At 36.5% G+C, this 24,234-nt stretch overlaps 3 protein-coding genes across 4 annotated transcripts; all 3 read right to left on the bottom strand.

Moving 5' to 3' along the window:
* Positions 1 to 981: 981 nt before the first annotated feature.
* Positions 982 to 6,150, bottom strand: LOC142609258 (coatomer subunit alpha-1-like). The gene is made up of 4 exons (XM_075780846.1): positions 5,893 to 6,150; positions 5,470 to 5,704; positions 4,699 to 5,193; positions 982 to 4,268 (listed from the first exon to the last, which is right to left on the bottom strand). Exons 2-4 carry the CDS (start codon positions 5,675 to 5,677, stop codon positions 1,318 to 1,320), a joined length of 3,654 nt encoding a protein of 1,217 aa, XP_075636961.1. The 5' UTR covers positions 5,678 to 5,704; positions 5,893 to 6,150; the 3' UTR covers positions 982 to 1,317.
* Positions 6,151 to 9,490: 3,340 nt separating this feature from the next.
* Positions 9,491 to 17,904, bottom strand: LOC142622587 (S-type anion channel SLAH1-like). Of its 2 annotated transcripts, none has more exons than XM_075796101.1 (2): positions 16,962 to 17,904; positions 9,491 to 9,780 (listed from the first exon to the last, which is right to left on the bottom strand). In XM_075796101.1, exons 1-2 carry the CDS (start codon positions 17,838 to 17,840, stop codon positions 9,673 to 9,675), a joined length of 987 nt encoding a protein of 328 aa, XP_075652216.1. In that variant the 5' UTR covers positions 17,841 to 17,904; the 3' UTR covers positions 9,491 to 9,672. The 2 variants fall into 2 exon arrangements, with proteins under 2 accessions (XP_075652216.1, XP_075652215.1); XM_075796100.1 differs by lacking the exon at positions 9,491 to 9,780 and adding an exon at positions 15,639 to 16,108.
* A 5,133-nt stretch (positions 17,905 to 23,037) lies between these two features.
* Positions 23,038 to 24,003, bottom strand: LOC142607985 (uncharacterized). Its single transcript, XM_075779715.1, has 2 exons — positions 23,815 to 24,003; positions 23,038 to 23,688 (listed from the first exon to the last, which is right to left on the bottom strand). The coding sequence occupies exons 1-2, from the start codon at positions 24,001 to 24,003 to the stop codon at positions 23,038 to 23,040; spliced, it is 840 nt and encodes a 279-aa protein (XP_075635830.1).
* Between the last annotated feature and the right edge of the window lie 231 nt (positions 24,004 to 24,234).

Genomic DNA, 24,234 nt, shown 5'->3' on the forward strand with positions numbered 1-24,234 from the left:
GATTTGTTCAAAAAATGAAGATAAGCATATCATGTAGCATTAAAAATTACAATGCCCAGAAGTCCCATTGATTTATGTGATTACTGCATATGTATGGGTGATTTGCATGTTATGAGCCTAAACCTATAAAAGCGACCTTTATTGTTGTTATAAAAGTGACTACTATTTCATGAACAAATTAGAAAAGGAAAGGTGATGAGGTTGGGAAGTAAACATACAGACGGGTATAAGCAACCACTGAAGCCAGACCATCCTTGAAAGTGAACCAAGTTAGATGTCGTAATTGCATTTCTATTTTTGCTTAGCCAAAGATAATCCTCTCTCCTAGTGCTTGTGCTTTTTATTTCACTTAAAAGAAAAGGAAGAGGGGGGGGGGGGGGGGGGGACTATTTTTTTAAGAATTTCCACTCTTTCTCACTATGAAATGGCATCACCAACCCTATTCGAGACCTTTGCTCCTATTTGAAAAATCCTGGTTTCGACAACAAGGCCATGGTCATGGGAAGCAATCATTAAGACCCAGAATCTAAAACTAGAGACAAACCACGCACAAGGCAGTAACATTGGAATTTTGACGGGAGAGAGAACTCAGGCCACCCTCTGCATCCAATTCAACAATCAACGCAAATATGAACTATCACAGACCAACAATTCACATTGCCCAGTTCCCAAGGAGTTCAAGGCTGGTGGGGGGGGGGTCGAAAGAGTTTTATTCTGGTAAGTGAAATAAAAAAGACAACATACCCATGGAAGAATTATATAGGAGGACAGATGGTATGTGCTGGGCAGTGGGCATTGAGAGGAGCACCAAGACTGACAGCTTTTTGAATCGTTAAAATCCTTAGTAACAGGGTAAGTTTGACCTGCAGAACCCTCACAACACCATATCAGTTGTGTCCAAACAAATCCTTCAAATTTGAGCTATTGGTTCCTAAGAGTAAAGAGAAATAAAAAAAAAAGTACTAGTAACAATTCTACCACTTCCAACCAATTGAAATTCACATTAATAAAATCTCAGGAAAAGCACCGAATATGCCCCCATCAACTTGGTTCACTAATTCTCACAAGTCATAAGAACACCTAGGCCAAAACGCTCAAGTAGTTTATTACAGTGAAAACAAAATTCATAATCAAGAATATTAAATTGTAAGGAAAATATAACCTGGCAATACAAATTGAACCAAAAATATAACAGAACCTGACAGAACCCAGTATTTAGTTTTAACATATGGACCCCCTGCTTGTGGAGAAGAAACAACTATCATAGCCAAAGCTGCTACTGGAAGTTGAAAATAACTCTTAATTTTGCCTCTCTGATCATCTTATCTGCGAAGGAGAACAAAGTAACCCAGATGCATCTGATCCAATAACTGAAAGATCACAAACAGCACAAAGCTGCCCTTCCTGGTCTGGAACAAACCGTGAACTGCAGTAAGGGCATGATATGTCCTTCTGTCCACGGTATATAGGCACGTATGTTGCACCGCAAACTACAAATGGGTTTCTGAAGTCATAATTCAGCTGGGTTGCATCTTGCATATTCCTCTCAGCAGCCTGTAGGACTTGACGGGCAGTTCTGGCTTGGTTATCAGCGGTCGGGTTCGTCTCCAACAAACGCCTGGCCAAGTTAGCTGCTGTGCTGAGATTACCAGACTTATAGCAAACAGTCATGGCATTCAAAAGCGCAAGTCTCATGTGAGGCATTTGAAGGTTACAGTGGGTGAAGTAGGCTGCAAGCTCCTGTTGGCGAACTGGGTTGTCTTTCATTTCCCTCCTCTTAAGTTCCATCTTCAAACCTAGAACATATTCCTTAACAATGACAATCAATTCCTTTACTTCATCAACCTCTCTCCTTGACTCAACAACAATCAGAGGAATGGTATGGAGAATACTGAGGAAAAGCCGTAAAGCCTCTGTAAATTTCCCGGATGTTGTGGCCTTGTAACCAGCCTTGAGCTTCTCTTCAAGCTGAGAGAAATGGAACACAAGAGTAGGCGGGCCCCTCACGTTAGGGCTAGCTAATTCACTCCATCCCCTCTCAATTGCAACTGAGATCACAGGAGCTGAAGAGAAGGCACGCAGATAAGAATGACTGCCCATGTGCAAGTCCAGAAATGATGGTCTCAATGGAGCAAAGTTCCTTATACCCAGCTGCCGGCTCAACAAGCGCATTGCAGTATCAAAATTGCCAGCTGCAACATGTTCAGCAGCAAGAGAGGATTTTTGAATCCAAATTTGACTTACAGGCATACCAGGAGTTGGGGCAACAAATACTGAAGAACGGGCATTGCCAGCAGTTTTGGGTGTATCAATCTCAGGTGGAAGCTCAAGATCTTCAAGATCCCATCCTCCGCTTTCGTTTTCTTCATGCACATCCTCATCCTCCAGCACTGTGCTAATGTCTCCATTCTGCATGTTTTCCACATCAACGATATCCAAATCCTCACCCCAATCAGCATCTGCAGCCTCTTCATATTCTTCTTCAGCATTCCTGCCCACAGTCTCAAGACCACCGTCAAATATTCCTTTCATTACCCTCAACAAGGGCCAATCTCCACTACACGTGACTGGACTTGGAGGCATCAAAAGAGATGTTGATTTGCCCTCAGGTAAAGTAGGAACGTTATCTCCAAGTTCAGCTGCAAGACGTTCAGCAGTATCATGGAGTCCGTGAACCCTAGCAGCAATATAAGCAAGGGGCAAATGGCCAGCATTCTCCAAGATCTTAACACGCTCTTTGATATCACCCAAATATAGGGCATTGTGGAACTGACCCATCACATCATTCTTGACTTCAGCAATTTTCAGCATTTTGGACAATTTGTCCAAATTCCCTGTTATAAGATAAAGGAATGATAGCCTCTCAAAGTTCTTTGTCCTCTGGTATGCATATTCTACAATGCCTGCATTACCCTGACGTAGGGCCTCCACTCCCAACCGGTACCAGTGATCTTTCTCATCAATTTCCTTAGCAGAAGCAACAGCAACCTGGATGTTGCCACTCTCTAGAGCCAAGTTGAAGCGAATCCTCTCATCCCTCACAAAATGAAGGGCAACCTCTGGGAAACCTTTCTGCTGCAGGTATGCAATCATGGCCTGCCCACAGAGATCAGAGTTCCTAATCATGCTCATAACCTGGTCATATCTCTTCTTCAGAAGGAACAACTTAAAAACATATTCAGTTGCATCAATAACAATGGCACGGTTTTTCCCATCTCGATCCAAGCAATAAATTGTATTTCCAGAAACTTTCGTTATGTATACTGGGACATCAAGAGTCCGGATTATTCCAGTATCCCCATTAGGAAGGCAGTACTTGATGTGGTTCAGGGTAGTATATATAAAAACACCAGTTTCATCCCAAGCTCCACTCTTTACACGGATTGTCTCATGGAGAGTGCATTGATGCACAAGCTTCTTACTGGCAATTATAATAGAATGTTTGCTCAGCAAAGCAACTGTCTCCATGTCATGAGACCAAACAACATACCTAATGAAGGGAGTTTGAAGCTCCCCAAGTATAATCCTCTGCTGGAGGTCAAAAATAACTACTCTATCCTCTGCCCTGCATAGCAAATTTCCAGTTCCAGCATAAAATATTGCATCAACAATAACCGGAATTGCACTCTTCTTGACAATCTCATTTTTCAGGTTTTTAACCAACACTTGGTTGCTGCTCTTTTCAAGCACTGCAAATCTATTCCGAGCCACAAAAACAGCTGATCCTCCAGAACCTCTTTTTGCCTCCTGAACAGTCTCGCCCCTACCAAAGCTATCTTTGGGTATAATATATAGTTCATATGAACCCCCATCTACATCCGAACAGATAAGAACAGCATTTTCTGTAGGGCTATAAGAAAGTGTTTTTGCCCCTTGGTTCAAGGTGGAAGAACCAGGCCTTCGGATTGGGATTACCTGAGTGTCTCTCTGAGTTGCGAACTCAAAGAAGCGCAGAAAACGATCTTTAACATAGTACATAGAATCACCACTCACGGAGAAAGCAGGCCGCTCTCTCTCTAATTTGAAAACAATCATGCCACTATCATGACCAGCAGCCAGAAGGTTCATTTCAGGATGTGCTCCAAGAATCCAAAACCTGTCGTGCTCCCTGCGAAATGTCTGAAGACCAGTCCTCTTAGTAGCATCCCAAACACGGATACTCCTATCCTCTGAATTGGACACAATAATATCCTGCCTAGCATGGAATAGAACACATGATACATTATTCATGTGCCCTCTCAAGGTGTCTACTTCCCAAGCCTTTGTATCTGAAATCAGAAAGGTGAGCTGGCAACCATTAGCTAGTTCAACTCTACAACTCATAAACCTGTACAACGTATACTATTCACAGAAGGAACCCATTAAATCACTGGTCTAATTGATTCCCAAAGAGCTATCTCCCAGCAAAATTAATAATGTTAGATTTTTGCTATGTAATTATGCAGGCATATCAAATTGATCCAATAAAAGCATGATAATCAGTCATTAACTTTTTCAAGAGGACAACAGGGAGAAAAAAGTAAAGGCCATTTTTCTCTGCAGCTAAGATTAGAGAAGCACATGCAACAACAACAACAACAACAAAACTACTGTTTATAATATAAAAGAGATTTTTTTTTTTTGGTATGATGTTTTCACTCAACCAAAAGATAAATTAAAAAAACTAACCAGGAAAAGAAAACAGATCTACATACATACCATTCATTCTCCAAATTTTCACTTGCCGATCATCTGCTCCTGAGACAATCAGAGGAAGAGTAGGATGGAATGATGCCCAATTAACTCCCCGATCATGACCTTCCAAAACATACTTAACGACAGCATCAACTCCACCAAAGAGATCTGTATTCATCTGACTCAACCTTAGGATGTCATCTGCAGGGGCGACTGTTTTCTTCCTCAGGGCACCAATATCCCAGACACGAACAGTTTGATCCAAGGATGCCGACACAACCAGGTCCTCCTTAGGATGGAACGAGGCACACATGACATAATGGTTATGTCCAGTTAGGACTGAAATACAAGTCCGGGACTGCCAGTTCCATATCCTGATAGTCTGATCATCACTCGCACTAACAATCCACGGGTATTCGTGATGGAATTGAACAGTGCGAATGTAATCAAGATGTCCAAGAAGGGTAAACAAACACCTATGCAACTTGTAATTCCACACCTTGATCTTGTAATCATCCCCTGCCGAAATGTTATAAACCCAATATTATTTCCTCTAAACCCACCATATCAGATCAACAAGCAAGCACGAAAACTACAAACCCATCTATAATTTTTGAAAACAGAATATGGGGCCATCATATATTGATTAACAACAACAATGTGATTCATCAGATTCGACAACACGAATAAAAAAGCTGCCCCTAAATTGAAGATCACAACATATATAGCAATATCAATGCAAATCAAATAAAATTCTAAAACAATGACATGACAGGATGATATGATATGATATACCCCCAGAGACAAACAATGGCTGAGACTTGTGGAAATGGACGCCGCGGACAGGCCCATCGTGCTCGTCGAAACGATCAATGAGAGTCCCCATCCTGTAATCCCAAAGCTGGATCACACCGCTGTGAAGACTCGCCAAGATCCATGGCCTCTTACTATGGAAACTCAGTCCCTTCACTCTATTACTCTTCGTCTCAAACTTCGTCAGCATCCTCACCACTCAAAATTATCAAAACGCCTGTCACATCAAAAAAGCATTCGCATTAAATCTCCGTTTGGATGCCGAGAAAGACAAACAAAAAAAAAATTCAAAATTTCGACAATTAAGACCAATTCGAATTTCTAATTTTCCGATCCGGAAACCTAAAATTGAATTGAAATGCACGTAATTGTTGAAATCAAGGCAGAGAAAAGAGCGGATCTTACCTCGGATCTGAGAATGAGGAAAGTTGGATCAAGGAGAAGAGAACGTTGCCGGCGACGGGACGAGCGGAGATTGGAGATCGGCGGCAGCGGCGGCGGTGGTGGTGGTGAGGTGGGCGTAGGATAAGCAGGGAGGTGGGTGAAGGTTTAGAAGGGATTGGCGCATAGATCTTCAGATTGAGAAGCGCAGTGAAAGGAAAGGAATGGAAAGAATGGAAATTGTAGTAAGTGATGGAAAGCGAGAGTCGTCTCGCGCTAGCAGATCTGGTTTCCTCTGTAATAACGTAAATTGCTTCTATACACGACTGTTAGCGCGTGCAGTTCAGACTTCTTTTTTTTCTTTTCTTTTTTTGTCTGTTATGATTTGAAGTAAAACCACAAATTTTTTTTTTCCTTTTAATTAATTATTAGTACATCAGTTCAAGAATTATGATGATGATATATGGATAAAGGAAAAAAGAAAAGAAAAATTATAATCAATTTTAAATATAGTTATATATGTAAATCCAATCCTACTAAAGTTTTTTTTTTTTTTTAGATAATTTAATCCTAAAGTTAGGTTTACTATTCCCACAACTTGATTGACAGGATAATTTTTTTGTTGGATTAACCTTTTACCATATGATTTTGTTTTCTATCCTTATCATATCACTAGATCTATACCATCTATGATGATGCCAAAAATTGTCAGTAAATTGAATGATCCTCACGTGCCCTAGACAAACCTTGCGAAGATTAAGTTAGAGAACTTTCACAATTTTAGAGTGCCCAAGTAGGAGTAAATTATGTGTACCTTGATTTGTAAGGGCTTTGGAGTTTTTATAGTAGCGTAGAGCTGACCTTGATTTCTTGATAGAGAAGATATTTCCTTGTAGGGAAGATTCTCATTAGTGCTTGTATTTTGGAGATCCTTTTCGGGCTCCTTCTGATCGTGGTTAGGCGTAGAATGCAAGGTATTCCTATATTAGGATTCTTAGAGCCTACTCAGGCCATGTGGGTGCCACATGGCTTTGCTTTCATCTCCATCAAGGTCTATCCACCTTGAAGAGTCCATCTACATAAAAGGGTCTGCTCGTCATTTTGCCTTCCGTTCAAGACGAGACTCCATCTACCAGGTTTTTGAGTGTCAGGCTATTCACACCGTCTCTTTCGGTGTCACCGTCGCTTTATAATTAACTTAGTAAATTGGATTTGTCTGTTATGGGATTTTTCCCTATCAATCTATATCCTATATTATATATATTAGCAGTGAAATTTTAAATTTAGTTAAAAATTAAAATTTTGTTTTAATTGTGATTTTGAGCCAAGTGTTATTATGGTGAAATTTTGCATGTTCTAATTTTATGCTAAGGGTTCATTCAAATTCAAATTAAATTACACCTTTGACACTTTGGGCCTGTTTGGTAATATTGTTTGTATTTTTTGAAAATACGTGTGGGTGAAAAAGTGTATGAAATTACGTGTAATATTGTTTAAATACTGAAAACTATCATTTAAACAACGGTAACAAACGGACCCTTATATTTAGGGATGTTTTGTTTTTTTAATGCTGTGAGAAATCGTGACCTTGATGACTCTGGCTGTACTATGGATAGGCCATGAATAAATAGTTTATCAAAATTATGACTCAATTGGTAACATTGTTCCTCAAAATTGAAGATTTTACATTGAAATTGCCACTTATTTAATTATAAGAAAAAAAAAATACGACATTTACATTGATGTAGAACATAAGATTGAAAATTACAATGTATTGCTTCATAGTTACAATCTAAGAAAAATAAGTGCTTTGATTCATAATTACATTCTAAAATATGTAAGAAAAATATGATAAAAAGTGGTCTAGAACCAAATATCTTTTTTTTTTTTTTTTTTTGAGAAACGGAACCAAATATCTAAGTTTGAAGTCCACACTACATAAATGGAAAGGGACGAGCCACCATATATACCAAAGTTAGTATTCTAAAAAATAATGGCTATGGATTAATGTCATTCACACACATAAAATCGTAACAAAGCTTTCCAAACTTTTCATAAATAGAAATTGCGCATTTGATCATGAGAAAAATAAATTCAACTTGCTTGAGTTTACAAAATCTGAATTTCATATAAGCATATATGAATATTATGTTGAAACCCTAATTTAAGGGTTGCATCACATGTTCATGTTTGCATTCATCCCAAATCATCGAATAACATCAATTTTGAAGAAACTTAGTGCAAAAAATTAGAGTATGCAAGAAGCTATTTTGGTTTTATGGTTTACTAGCATGCATGCATGGCTCTTTGCAAAGACAGGTTAACAAATTAAGATTACTCAATTTTGAGCTTCCACTCCTCTGGGATGCAACTCTCCTTCGTCTCTTAAATTATGTATGGATTACTTCCTTGAACTTCAAAAATAATTGTTCTTAAATACAAATTAAATTATAATTAAATCATATTTCATATTTCCTTCATATTCTTTTGATTTCAAATTTTCATTTATATAATTAAATTATATATAATATTTTATACAATTTCCACATTTCACAAACACTTATACTTGTAGAGTAACTATTATACCAAGGATATAGAGTGCGGTGATACAAAGAATTTTTTTTTTTTTTTTTTTGGAGAGAGTTTCAAATTATAGCATCCACTCTTGATAATAGCTCTTTATCATCAGACTAAGACAACAAATGATTTTTGGTGTAGGCAGAGATTGAACCTCAAATCTCTTTTTTTTTTTTTTTTGAGAAACAAACACACACACAAATGAGAGAGAAATGGGTTCTAACACAAGCTCACAAAGGCACTCCACAACTCTACTCAAAAGCTATGATCAGATCTCTTATTCAACTATTAGAAACTTTATTAGTTGAGTTAATTGGAACCAACTAATACAAATAAATTTTAAATCAATGGAAAAGTATTTTTCCCCAATTTAACATCTAATAAAAGTGGCCTACTTCTTGAGTTAAATTTGACGCAACAGGTTGTAACATGATGTTTAAATTATTGCCGGCATGTGTTGCAATTATTTATCCTCAACATAAACATGATGCCAAATATCGAAGTCATTTTGATCAGACTAGCAATTTTGGAATTTTAGGAATGCATATTGGACTTTTTTTTATTTGTTTGTTCATTCAGACTTGCATATGGTGTTTGACAATACTCGGATTCATAATTTAGTTCCTGGTATATGTGTAGAATTCAGGTTGAGTTGCGCCCATCCAGATTTATAGAAGAGTTCTAGACCCATAGAGCCTGAATTAACGAGGGCCTCTTAAAGTGCTATAAGAGCCCAAAAGACTTTTTAACAGAAATTTTAGCCCATTTAGTAAAAATAGCATAGAGTTTTTAAGAGGTTGCTAAAAACATTAATGCATGGCTATTTACATTGTTCTAAATATTACTCTAAAATTGTTTTTGAGGTTGAAATTTAAAACTTGTTTCCATGATGTTTTCAAAGTAAATATATGTCTGGAAAAGATTTATTTCAAAACATTTTTTAGAAAAAAATTAAAAAAAAAAAAACTCAAAAACATTTTTCTCTACCATCAATACCTAAGAGCATCTCCAGCCAGAAATTCTATCCTATCCTATTTTACCATCCCAAAAAGCTACTTTATCAATTATACAATACTATTTTACAAAACACCCAAAATCCCAACTTTTATTTTACAATACCACACATTAAAATAATATAAATTATACAATAAAATAATAAACAAATTATATATCTCTCCTTTCTAATTTCTGTCTCTCCGTCACTCTCACCACACAGCAACCATCCTCTCAACCACACCACCTCCAGACATCCACCACCGTGACCCCAAACCCGCCACAATCCCAGCAAAATACCAATCCACCACCAATGTCACTCTTTCTGAGCAAAATCAAACTCTAGTCTCGCCATCCAGCCAAAATCAATAGCAAAATCAAAACTCAAAATTCATAGCAAAATCAAAACCCAAAATTCATAGCAAAATCAAAACCCAAAATTCATAGCAAAATCAGAACCCGATTGATGCAAATCACGTTATGAAGAACAAAGAGTTTTTCTTGTTTTCCTTTCCCTATTTGAATTAGTATTTATTTACTCTAGTACTTTGAATTAAAATCTTTTTTTCTAGTTGAATTGAGATTTTAATTGAGAAATTATATTCCTATAAATACTCTTTATAGAGAGGTTATTTATGTGATGTGTGTGTTTTTAATAAAAGTTTGCAAGAGAGGCTTTCTCTATTATTTTGCCTACTAGCCTAGTATTCTTGTAGAACTTAGGTTTCATAGAAAAGTTGTAGTAATTATGTGTTATAGATTCTGCTTCTACACGCCTACACTGCATTAGTTGGTATCAGAACATGGTTAGGTTCCTACCATGGCACAGAGAGGATCACGTGGGGGAAGGCACATTGTTGTAGATGGTGAGTATGCCCTACCTCACCACACTTGAAACATTGTAGGTTAGATGTGGAGGAAGATGAGGTAGGCTATAATGTTGAGGTTGAGATGGAAAATCCGTTTGCTGGACATAGAAGGAGGAGGGAGAAACCCTTGGTTTCATACAATTCAAACAGATGGGAATCTAGGTTCAAATTAGATATTCCAAAGTTCAAAAGTTGTTTACAACTTGAAGAATTCCAAGATTAGGTTCCTGCAGTTGAAGAAATTTTGGAGTTTAAGGAGGTGCCGCAAGACAAAAGAGTTTTTTTGATGGTGACCAAATTTAGAGGACGTGCTGGTACATGGTGGTAGCAATTACAGCAAGGTTGTATTCACCAAGGTAAATCTAAAATCAATACTTGGGAAAAGTTTTTGAAACATAAGCGTGCTTGCATTCTTGCCCCATAATTATATGTTTACATTATATCAACAGCTACACAATCTTAGGCAAGGTACACAATCTATAGATGAGTATACTCGAGAGTTTTATCAACTTGTAGCTAGAGTTGACCTTGCAGATTCGGAAGATCAATTAGTTTCACGTTATATTGGAGGCATGAGGCAACAATTTCAAGATACTTTGAATTTATTTGACCCAATTTCTATATCTGAAGCCCATCAGAGAGCTTTACATTTAGAGAAGACGATGAATAGGAGGACTAATATGGCTTCAAATAGTAGTGGCAACCAACTACCACCTATAGCTCCTTCTTATGGTGCAACTACACAATCTACACAAGGAAAAGGTCAAGTTAATCAAGCTAATCCACAACCCAACCGCATTACAACTAGTAGTTCTGACCTTTGATGTTTCAAGTGTGGTGAGGCAGGGCATAGAATGGCTAATTGCAAGAAGGGTGGCCGGTATGGTAAGGGTTTATTTATTGAGAGTAGAGAATGTACTGATGATCATTTAAATACCTTGAGCAAGAAGCTGTTTATGATGCTGAAGAGGAAGAGCAGTATGTGCAAGGAGATGATGGCCCTTTGTTAGTTATAAGAAAGGCATGTTTCACACCTAGCAAATCTGAAGGTGAGGATTGGCTCCGAAGCAATATCTTTCAAACCACATGTACTATGGGGGGCAAGGTATGTAGACTTGTTATTGATTCTGGAAGTTGTGAGAATGTGGTATCAGAAGAGACTGTTCGAATACTGGGATTAGCAACAGAGAAGCACCCTAACCCTTACAAACTATCTTGGCTCAAAAAGGGCAAAGAGGTAACTGTATCTAAACGTTGCTTGGTTTCTTTTTCTGTTGGGTTGAAATAAAAGGATAATGCATGGTGTGATGAGGTAGTTATGGATGCATGTCATCTTCTCCTTGGTAGACCATGGCAATATGATAGAAAGGTTCAACATGATGGTAGGAAGAATACATACAATTTCATATTTGGTAGCACAAAAATTGTGTTGCCTTGGAAGGAGGTTGAACCTAAGCCAACTTCAGGAAGGGGTAAGAATCTCTTAGCTAAAAGGGCGTTTGTTGAAGAGATGTTTAATTCGGGGTTAGTGTTTGTATTGTTGGGAAAGGAGAGCTCAAAGGGTAGCATAGTACCAGAGGCTATGAAATCTTTATTAGATGAATTTGCAAATGTATTTTCTAATGATCTACCTGAGAGGTTAGTGCCACTTCGAGATATACAACAAAAAATTGATCTTATACCAGGTTTTAATCTACCTAATCGCCCACACTACTGCATGAGCCCAAAAGAGCATGAAGAACTTAGAAGACAAGTAGAGAGTTTGTTGTTAAAAGGGCACATTAGAGAAAGTCTTAATCCCTGTCCGTGCTAGCCTTACTCACACCCAAAAAGGATGGATCATGGCAAATGTGCGTAGACAATTGTGCCATCAACAAAATTATTGTCTGGTATAGATTCCTTATTCCTCGGTTAGATGATTTGCTTGATCAATTGAGTGGTGCTACAATGTTTTCTAAGCTGGATCTAAAAAGTGGGTACCATCAAATTCGAGTACGTCCTGGTGATGAGTGGAAGACAACATTCAAGACACGTGAAGGATTATATGAGTGGCTAGTAATGCCATTCGAGCTTTCTAATGCTCCTAGCACCTTCATGCGTGTTATGAACCAGATTTTTCGCCCCTTCATCGGCAAGTTTGTTGTAATTTATTTTGATGATATCCTGATACATAGTGCAAATATTGATTTACATCTCCAATATCTTTGAGAGGTACTTATAGTTCTAAGTAGGGAGAAATTTTATGCTATCATAGCCAAATGTTCTTTTATGACGGATAGTGTTTTATTTCTTGGTTATGTGGTGCCTAATGATGGATTATCAGTTGATGAATTAAAGGTAACTGCTGTTAAACAATGGTCAATACCAACCATAGTCCATGAGGTCTACAGTTTCCATGGGTTGGTGTCATTCTATAGGCGGTTTATCCCTAACGTTAGCACCATCATGGTACCGATGATAGATTGCATTAAGGCTAGCAAGTTTTTGTGGACAACTGAAGCGACAAAGGCGTTTCATCAGATCAGGGAAAAGCTTACCACAACACCTATTCTAGCTCTTCCTGAATTCTCTCAACCATTTGAGTTGCATTGTGATGCATCCAAGGTTGGAATTGTAGCTATTCTTAGTCAAAATGGCAAACCAATGGCCTACACTAATGGGAAGTTGAGTGGGTCAAAATTGAATTACAACACTTATGATTTGGAATTTTATGCAATAATTTGCGCTTTAAAGTATTGGAGTTCTTATTTGACCTATCATGAGCTTGTCCTCTATTTTGATCATGATGCTTTGAAGCATATTAATAGCCAAGATAAGCTCTCATCTCGGCATGCAGTTCGGGCTGCTTATATTCAACAATTTTCTTTTGTCATCAAGCATAAATCCGGAGCATTGAATAGAGTGGCAGATGCTCTTAGTTGACGGGCCTCTTTGCTCATCACAATGCAAACCAAAGTGCTGGGGTTTGATTTATTTCGTGAGTTGCTTTCTAGTGACTCATACTTTGGCCCTATAATGAATGATGTGGCAACAAGAAAATGGTTTGACTTCCTTATACACGATGGTTTCCTTTTTAAAGGGAATCAATTGTGCATTCCTGATAGTAGCCTATGCTTAAAGGTTATTCAAGAGCTGCATAATGAAAGCCAAATGGGACATGATAAAATCATGAAGCTTGTGACAGACTCTTATTTTTGGCCAACCATGCGAAAGGAGATTACCAAGTTTGTTGAGAGGTGTCGTATTTGTCAAGTTTCCAAGGCACTACAGCCAATGTTGGTCTATCTATTCCTCTTCCCATACCAAAGCAGCCATGGATTTATGTCAGTATGGATTTTATCTTGGGATTACCGCGTACACAACGAGGTAACGATTCAATTTTTGTTGTTGTGGACCGGTTTTCCAAAATGGCCCACTTTATTGCTTGTAAGAAGACCTCAGATGCAGTTAATGTCGCACAACTTTACTTTAGAGAGGCCTATCACCTCCATGGCTTGCCACAATCAATTGTTTCAAACCATGATGTGCGTTTTCTTAGTCACTTCTAGCATTGCTTATGGCTTTTGGCCAACACCACACTTAATTTTAGTAGTGCCTATCATCCTCAAACCGATGGTCAAACAGAAGTGGTAAACCGTTTCTTGGACAATTTACTTCGGAGCTTGGTAAGTGATCATTTTAAATCATGGGATCAACGCTTGTACTAGGCAGAATTTGCTTACAACCGTTCTGTTAATCATAGCACTGGCTTTAATCCCTTTGTTATTACTTATGGCTACAACCACACGCACCACTTGATTTGGCTCCTATCCCTGACTTGAAGCATGTCAATGTAAAAGCTGAGGATCTAATCACACAAATTCAAGAAATTCATACAGCTACTGCCAAGCATTTACAGGAGACTTCTGCTAAGTACAAACAAGCCACTGACAAGAAATGTTGAGTAGTAGAATTTGAGATTGGTGATTTTGTTTGGGCAATTTTGACCAAAGATCACCTTCCTATGGAAGAGTACAACAAACTAGTTGCTAGAAGATTGGTCCTTTGGAGGTTCTTAAGAAAATTAATCCTAATGCCTATTAGTTGAAACTTCCAAGTCATATGCGTGCATCTGACATCTTCAATGTTAAGCATCTTGTTCCATATCGAGGAGAGAATTCCAATGCAAATCACGTTATGAAGAATAAAGAGTTTTTCTTGTTTTCCTTTTCCTATTTAAATTAGGATTTATTTACTCTAGTACTTTGAATTAAAATCTTTTTCCTAATTAAATTGGGATTTTAATTGTTTTTCTTTTCCTAGTTAAATTGTTTTTCCTTTCTTAAGTAAAAGTATGTTTATTATTTCTTTTCCTAAAAGGAGTAGGAGAAATTCTATTCCTATAAATACTCTTTATAGAGAGGTTATTTATGTGATGTGTGTGTTTTTAATAAAAGTTTGCTAGAGAGGTTTTCTCTATTATTTTGCCTACTAGCCTAGTGTTCTTGTAGAACTTAGGTTTCGTGAAAGAGTTATAGTAATTGTGTGCTATAAATTCTACTTCTACACACTTGTGCTGCATCACCAATCCACCGAACTCGCCACCCACCGATCTCCGCCACACCAATCTCGCCACCCACCGATCTCCATCATCTCGTCAAAACCCACGCTGATCTCCACTGTTGTCAAAACCCACGATCCACCGTCGTCAAAACTCATGATCTCCACAGTTGTCAAAACCCACACCGACAATTGCCCACGTCACTCACAAACCCACCACCACCAGAGAGAGAGATAGAGAAACCACCAGATGAGAGCGAGGGTCATCGGAGAGAGCACGGGGTCTTGGGTTTGAAGAGAGTAGAGAGCAAATGAGGAAGAGAGAGAAAAGAAGAGAAATAATGAAAGAGGAGAGAGAAATTTCGGGGTTAAAAAGGAGGAGAGAGAGTATTAATTTTTTTTTATCCCATTCAGCTACAGTACCATCATATATTTAGGATGGTACTGTAGTAGTATGCCAAAAAAATTTAGACTTTTCCATGTTTAGTCTTCCAGTTGTTGAGACAAATTGTGCCTACATGCTAAATCATTCCTACATTTTGCATTTGGCAGTTCCACTGCGGATGCTCTAACAAAAAGCTTATTATCCCATTAACACCTATTAGTAACATCTTTTCAATGTTTTTTTTTAATGAGACTAACATGTGGCCATTTTAGGACATGTGTCATGTTCATATCACATCTATTGAACATGAACGCTCTCCAATCAATAGAAAACTTCTTCAATTAACACCTATTAGTAAAAAATTTGCCATGAGACTGACACGTGGTTATATTAGAACATGTGCTGTCTTAAGTGCTCATAAAGCACTCTAAAATCATACTTTTAAGTTCCTCACGTAGAAATAGGTGTACTATTCCCACATATATATCATGGAAATCAGTTAGATGAAGTTTACAAGATACTAGAGTTAAACTATATATGTGAACTTTGTGTCACCAGTGAGCTTGAATTTGATTTCTAATCCAAATCTTTTTGTCACACTGCTCTTTGTAAATGATTATTGATTAAGCAGAGTTGCAATTGGATCGTTGTCAGGTAAGAGCATCTTAATGTTGAACAAAGTCAACACCATCAGACCAAGGGAAACTAAAACAGATATTGCCAACAGAAGAAGCATCAGGATGTGTGCAATGCTGCCTTTCACTTCTCGTGCATATTCCGTGGAAGCTAGAGCAAGGACAGTCAGAGGAAATGAGTAAGCCCACCATGCCACATTGAATCTTCTCATTGATCTCTTGAAAAGGTTGGGCCTGAAGACCTGAAACCACATAACCTCTAGCTACTTCACTTGCTACACTGAAAAAGAGTGCAACTTACGAGTAGCTCCCAATATTGGACTACTTGGGATTTTGCACGAAAGAGAGAGTGATTTTGAAGCTTAAGATTGAAATTCAGTCCTAATCATTCTAGAAGTACTTTCCCAAATGTGTTTCTAAACCCATGAACGGATGGAGCAAGTTCGGGCTAGTAAAAGAGTCATCTGATATCAATGCAGATTTTATTTTCATCAAACACTTTCAATAATACCATATATGAGTGATGTTAGAAATACATACTACAAATTTTGCTAAGTGCTTTTTACAAATTGATGTGTTTCTAATCACAATATATATATATATATATATATATATATATATATATATATATATATATATATATTATAACATTCATTATTTTATTATTTTATTAAAATCCACTAATCACATTTGTTGTGGCATTGATCAATTTATAAATTTTATGTTATAAAATTTGTATTAACTTTATCTTTATTTTATATCTATAATTAATATGGTGGATATTATAATTTCTAAATTTTAAAATCTTGTTTGAGTTAAAAGCTTGCATATGATCTTTGATAAATCTGATTCCAATTCCAAAAGCAGCTTATGAATTATGATCTAAATAATTTGGTCAAATTAGCTAGTTGCATGGTTTATCATAGGATTTAATTTGATAATAGAGAGTAATAATTAGAAGTGGACGGCATAATTAAGTTACAAAATATCTCTAAACAAAATTTATATAAGTAGGGGTTAAATTCTATCTAAGTGATACATCCAAACTATGTGACTACTGTCATGACCGTAATTTTCAATGCAAACAATACATACCAGAGATGTAAAGAGGAAGAGCGAGAGGAAGAATAGCATCTTTGAAACAATATCAAAAGCCCCAGCTATGGACTCCCAAGCCAAGCTCGCCACACTCGGTACTGCAAAGTACAAAAAGAAGACCGGACTCAACATCCCTGGAAGCTGAATTCCACCCGAAAATCGCTGATAAAGAGTCACAAAAAGCACTAAATAGTGCCCTATGCCTAAGGAAAACAAGAAAATAGAGGTTTCTTGCCATCCCATGTACGCAGCAGCTTGAGCTCCAACCAAGTTTCCGATGACTGATAATTGGCTAGTTGGATTTGCCACGGTTGATAAGAACCTCTTTCCTTTTGTGAACCATTGGCCATAGATTTTTACATCAAGCACCACCACAGGAATCACAAAAACCCACCAAAGGACTAAATAGGGGAAGGTTTTTGGATCTATGAATGGTGCAGATTGAAGCAAAAGAAGCCAAGAAATCCATGGAGTGAAAAGGTAGTTGACCCCTACGTCGTGCAGGAACTCTGTCTTCACTGTGTTAAAGTGAAACAAGCATTTCAAGAGGTAAAGCAGAGATAGAAAGACAAGTATAAACAGAGCCAGAGACCATAGTACGATAAAAGGCGTTGGATAAAGGATGTGAAGCACGTGACGTAGAATACTTGTGTCATTGCTTGGTCCATTTAGTGTCTTCCATAGCAAAACTTGGCCACCTAGAGATAAGCTTATTCTGAAATACCCAGCATGAAATTTGGCTAGTATTGAGCTTAATGTGTTTAGCAATCGTTTCAATATGATGATTGAGAGTACTGTTTGTTGATTATGGCTTGTGAAGGTTGTGGATGCCTCAATCACAACTTCAATCTCAGATTGAGATCCTTGGGTTGCCATAGGAGGATATTAGGGACTTAAGAGTCATTGGAAATTAAACTTTAGTGAATGGTTTTAGTGTGTGGGAGTTTATGCACACTAGGCTATTTTATATTTCAAAAACTATATATTATTTTATATTTCAAAAACCATATAGTAAGTTTATGCACACTAGGCTATTTTATATTTCAAAAACTATATAGTAAGTGAGGAGGAGAGAGGAGACGTGTAAAAAACAATAAGAAATGTAGTGGTTAATACTTAATATGATCGCTTAAATGACGCAGTGCATGGGCTAGGTCAATGGGCATTGATATAGAGAGGTATTCTCAGCTGTGATGGTTGGACCAGCTCAGTTTAGATCCGCCGCGCCTTTGACAGAGCCTTAGTGCTTGATGCTTGATGTTTTTGAGTTGTGACTCGTGATGTTTCTTCTGGTGCTATGTAATGACCATTTCAAGCGAAAAAAAGAAAGATAGAACTTTTCCAGATGGAGTTTTTTATATTTTTATTCTGACTGAAGAATAGAAGTTTATTAGATACTTTCTGTTAAAATTATGGACAAATTTGTTGTAAATTATCAAATATAAACTAACAAATATTTCGATTAATTGAAATTACTACCACATACTATTCATTTATTAATCGAAATATATTTTGATCATCGTAATAGTCTCAATTTGCGGATGCTAACTAAAACAGAGAAAAAGAAAGAGAGAGCCAAGAGGAACAATAAAATGTAGGTACGTACTACAAGGCTTCTTAAAAGTTTTTTTTTTTTTGGGTGAGTGAAGGTTGAGCAAAGAGTGGTGGTGTTGCTTGATTGTGTGTGAAAGTTAGAAACAAAGCTTTGTCCTGTGGGAGAGTTAAAGACCAAGCTTTGTTCAATGAATTAGTGTGAAGACACTTTTGGACGAATTAGCGTTTGAGTTAGTTTATGTTTAAGAGTTTTAGGTAAGAGTTGATGTATGGTTGTAATTCCTATTATTAATAGAGAATTCTAGTTTGTATTGCCCATGTATTGTGATGCTAACTTTTTTTATTATTTTGTGTGTATTTCACAACATTTGATACAAGAGCTTCTTTAGCAAAGCCCAACCTGGAAAGCTGCTGATCGAAGATTGAATATAATTAATTACAAGGTCATTAAATTACGAAGGTAGGCAAATGAAATCAATTATTATCTTTATGCATCATCAACAAATAAAAAATAGAAGCTTAAGTAATGCATGCTTGAATTAAGAAAAGATCAAATGAACGTAGCCCAATCGTAGAAAAACTATCATTATTTAATGAAATGACGAGCAAAGAAGCCAAAATAAATTTAAATGTCAAAGTGATCGAGTGAGAGTAGGTACTCATGAATTTTTAATTGGATAAACATAAATTCCAGTTTTTCTTAATCTTGCCTTCTCCACATTGGACCGTATATGTCAAGATCAAATCTAAAAAAAAAAAGGTATATGTCAAGATCAAATGTTATTTGCTAGAATTGAAAATCCCTTGAATCTTGGCAGGATTTCTAGAAGTCAGACCAAATGGTTTTGTATATTAAAAACGATTGGCTCTCCCCTCGCCAAATTTCAAACATATATATATTTTACAATTCCGACGAGTCCAACAAGTTTTCTGCGGTAGCATGGCAATTCCGCTGCGATAGATTTATTTAACTATATCAAAACGGGGAATGACTGGTGAGAAAATGAACGTATTCTTATGAAAGAAAAAATTTGTACAAGTCTTGTTTTTATATTCTAGAAAATAGGGCAATGGTGCCAAAAAGAAGCAGCAGATAAACTAGTTGAAGTGGCAGCTGTTGTCTGTTGCACAGTAATAATTGTCATAAGCAAATATAGTATGAATTTCTGCTTTGGACTGGAGAAATGAAATGTAATAGAAAAGAAAGGAATAAAAATAATAATTTTAGAAATTTTCCTTGTTTAGGAGTTTCACTGGAGAGAATAGAAAGTTTATTCCCTTATTTGGGAGTTTAAGTGGGAGGGAATGGAATAGGTAAAAGAGAACACGTATTCCTTTCTATTCCCTTAAAATCTCAAATTAGATTTAATAATTTTTTACTAAAACTTCTAAAATAACCCCTATATGTTCAACCATTTATTTTAAAATAAGGGTCTAATAGTAATATTCTCCATGTTACTCCCAAACAAAATTACTTATATTCCATTCATTTTCATTCTTTAATTTTAAAACATCTAATCAAGATTACTTAATTCCATTCCATTCAGTTTCTCAAAAAAAAAAAAAAAAATCATTCCATTCTAATCAAGGTTACCTAAGGAATATTTTTAGAATATTTTTCCTTCCCCTTGTTTGGGAGTTTTAACAGAGGGAATGGAAGGTTCGTTTCCTTATTTAGGAGTTTAAGTAGGAGCGAATTGATTGGTTAGGAGAGAACACTCATTCCTCAATTTCTCTTAAAACCTCAAATTTTTATTCCCAAAATTAGGAGGAATAGGAGAAAATGGATTTATGTTTAATAAATTTTTTATTAAAACCCGTAAAATACCCCCTTTAATACTTATCAACAAGTTTGTCCACAAAATTGGACAAGGATATTGTGTTTCTTCCATGTGATGCATCCTGTTGAGTTGCAATAAACAATGAATCATGTAGTCGAGAGTAGTGCACACAAAATATATGTAGTCCATATGTATAAAGTGCCCTATCTATTTGTTCCAAGATTTTTGTTTTAATTTTTTGATAAAATGTTTCAAGATTTGTTTATGCAGATAGCAGACTCAACTATAGGGGGCGGATTAAAAGCATAATAGTTCGGTCCATCCCTCCATTTTTACTGATCAATTAAAGACCATTTTCATATTAAATCTTATATTATTCTGCTTCTCAACCAAAAAGAAAAAAAAAATTTATGTTATTCTATAAAGTGCTGTATAACTGTAGCACATACTGACCTAATAATCATTTGATTACACTATATACTAGGCTACCCCTGGTGGCACAAACCTTATCGTACATGCAGATGGGATACAAATTTTTTGCTGAGAGCAGGAGCGTAGGCTTTACTGAATTACTAATGATTACAAGTAGTATGACCTTAAATCTTAATATTATCAAATAATTAGATCCTTCACCAGAAAATTACAACCAAAGACATCCAAGTTGAAGCAAAACTTTGTTCTTATGGATAATTTCATAATTATATTGGTTATTTGGCTTTGTTTCATTTAAAATGAATATATTTAAAATATATTCATTTCAATGTATTCAAGTCTTATACTATTTCTTGCTCATGCATTTAATTAATATTTACACAATATTTTATGTGTTTTTTGTCCTATTAATTATAGCATGGGTAAGATATCAAAAAAGAATTGTGGAGATTTAAATAAAGAAGTACAATGGAGTAGTGTTATGGATGATGCTTTAGTGGATGTTTATTTACATCAAGTGATTATAGGTGGTAGAGTTAATGAAACTTTTACCTCTAAGACATATGATGACATAATGAAAAAGTTGGTTGAAAATTTTCACATGGAGATTAACAAGGATAAAGTGAAAAATCGACAAAGATACTAAAGAAGAATTTTCATGAATGCTATGCTATATTTAAAAAGGGATTGAGTGGTTTTGAATGGAATGATTCTTTAAATATATGGACAACTGAACCAGAAGTTTGGGAGCCACTCATAGTGGTAAATTACTATTTTTTGTAAGTTTAATTTTGTATTATATAATTGTATATGTTGTATAACCATTTTTCTTAGTTTGTAACAATCTAAACCTATGGCCAAAAAGTGAATCACATCACCTATGCCCAACTATTCTAAGATGGCATAACTTTGGGCTAAAAATAGAGCAAAATGTGATCATGTTGAAACTGTAAAGGAGAAACATGCTAGATATGCTCTATCGACCACTATTGATGAGATTGATAATTTAGTATCTCAAAATGAAGTTTCTTTGGAAAACTTTGAAATAGAAGATGATTGGAGGTTACCAGAAATTAAATGTTGTATGTTCTCAATTGTCATCACAAGATGCAATGTATTCTAAAAGCAAGAAAAGATGACTGGTAGAAGATGATGAATTTAGGAATGTAATTTCCTAGTCATTTGATAATGTATCAATGGAAATTGATGGACGATTGAGGTTATGGCAAAGTGCTTTTCAAAGTCATATGGAACAGAAGTTTAGGCAGCTTTGAGCTTATTATTAGACTTGGATCTAATATCAAAGACTGAGGCCTACATATTTTTTATGGAAAATCCAACATATAAGGAGATGTTCTTTGGTTGCTTAGATGATGAGTGCAAATGTGTCCTATAGACATTGATGTCTAGGCCTAAAAATTAAAAAGTATGGGATTTCTTGGCCAACTTTAGTTTTGGAATGGATTTGGTTATTTTGTTATGTTTTGGCAAGACTCATTACAGGAGTTTTTTAAAAAGATATTTGTTTGCATTTTTATACAATATTTATTTTGTTGAAAATAAATATGTGATGCGTGAATTGCTTTACAACATAGAAATATACATAACTTGATTTTTAGCTACATTAAATTTTTCTTTTTTCGTAAACTAGAATAATTTTTTATGTTTTTTAAAATGAGGGGTATAATAGTAATGTTATTATAAAATAATTTCATTTCATTCCTTCCAATGTCACTTCTAAACAATGTTATTTACATTCCATTTAATTTCACACCTTTCCATTACTTTATTTTATAACATCCAAACAAGATTTTTAAATTTCATTCCATTCCATTCATTTTTCCTACTAAATTCATTCCTTTTTTTTTTTTGGTAAAAAGGAAATTTCATTAACGAACTAAGAGGGGAGGGGAATATCAACAATAGTTCTACTATAGTACAAACCAGCCTTGTACGAGCTAAAAGCTCCAAAAGATCCATAGGTGGATCATGATACAAAATGAAATTGTTTTTTTGAGTAGTCCCTATCCTAGCCAAGCAGTCAGCGCACGAGTTTGCTTCACGATAACAATGCCCAATCTGTACTTGGGCTATGTTGGTAATCAGCCGTCTACAATCATCAAGAAGAGGCATAACAACAAGATTAGCTTCTGATGGCTTGGATAGCAAATGAACAATCGCAATAGCATCAATTTGGATGTTTACTGCAGTCAATTGTAGGCTGTTATAGAGCATTAGGCCATCTCTAAGGCCCCATAGCTCCGTGGTAAAGCTGTTTATGTAGCCAAGACTCCTAGAAAAACCCCCTACCCATTCCCCTCGATCATCCCTAATGAAAGGCTACAACCAGCTCTACTAGAGCTTTCTAGAGCTGAACCATTAGTGTTTAGGCGAAACCACTCGGATTGAGATTTATCCCATCTGATACGCACCACTTTTCTACTACTCGAGAGCTTAGGAGTCAACCTACAGTGTTGGAATTCTAAAGCACAAAACAGGACATTCTCATAAACCTTGGGCTGAACATCTTGATTCTTAAAAACCACATCATTCCTATGCTTCCACAACAGCCAGATTGCAAAAGAAAAGACAAATATCCAAGGGGGTTTGTTGCTCACTCTACACCTATTATCCGTACAATTCCTTTCAAGCCAAAAATCTAGGATGCCCTCATAAAAGTTACTAGACTCATTAACTCCCAAGTGGTACCAAGTAAATCTTGCTGCCTCGTAATCCCTTAATTTGTGAAGAATGGATTTAGGTTCCCTTTGGCATAAAGGGTAGACACCAGTAACATTAATGCCCCTCCTTACAAGACATTCTCCCACTCCAACACTGTTGTGCAAACACTTGCATAAGAATATCTTGATCTGCGACAATGTTTCAAGCTTCCAAACCCATTGCCAAGGAGAAGCTCCTCCATCAACCCCATAGCCCGTGGCTATACAGTAGGAATGCTACAAATCAAAATCCCCTTTATTAGCTCCTGCCCAAGTCAGCCTATATTCCCCTCGATCAAATCTTATAAAGGAAGGAATGGAATTACTATCCATGAGGACCTAGTTTGGAATTTGAAAAGATACCTTAGACCAATCCCATCCTTCCGGACCAAAAACATCTTTAACCTTTAGAGCTTCATCCTCAATAGTAAGAGGGCCTTGAATAAGAACTCTTAATGAACCAGTCGGCATCCAATTATCATGCCATAAACTCAAGGAGCTATTTCTTCCCTGTATCCACCTAATTCCTTTCTTAAAGACTTCAGCCCCCATCCTCATGGCCTTCCAAGTCCTAGAACAAGGGAGTCTTCCAGAATTTTGGCATTGAGCCTTCGATTTGAGTAGTACTTCTTATTGAGAACTTTAACCCACAAGGCATCCTTCTCCACACGAAACCTCCAATTTAGCTTAGCCAACAAAGCTTGGTTCCTTCCCTTGGCTGATTGAATACCTAAACCCCCTTCCTCTTTGGGTTTAGTTACTTTATGCCATCCACCCAATGGA

The sequence above is a fragment of the Castanea sativa genome, chromosome 1, assembly GCF_040712315.1.
Source record: "Castanea sativa cultivar Marrone di Chiusa Pesio chromosome 1, ASM4071231v1".
NCBI lineage: Eukaryota > Viridiplantae > Streptophyta > Magnoliopsida > Fagales > Fagaceae > Castanea > Castanea sativa.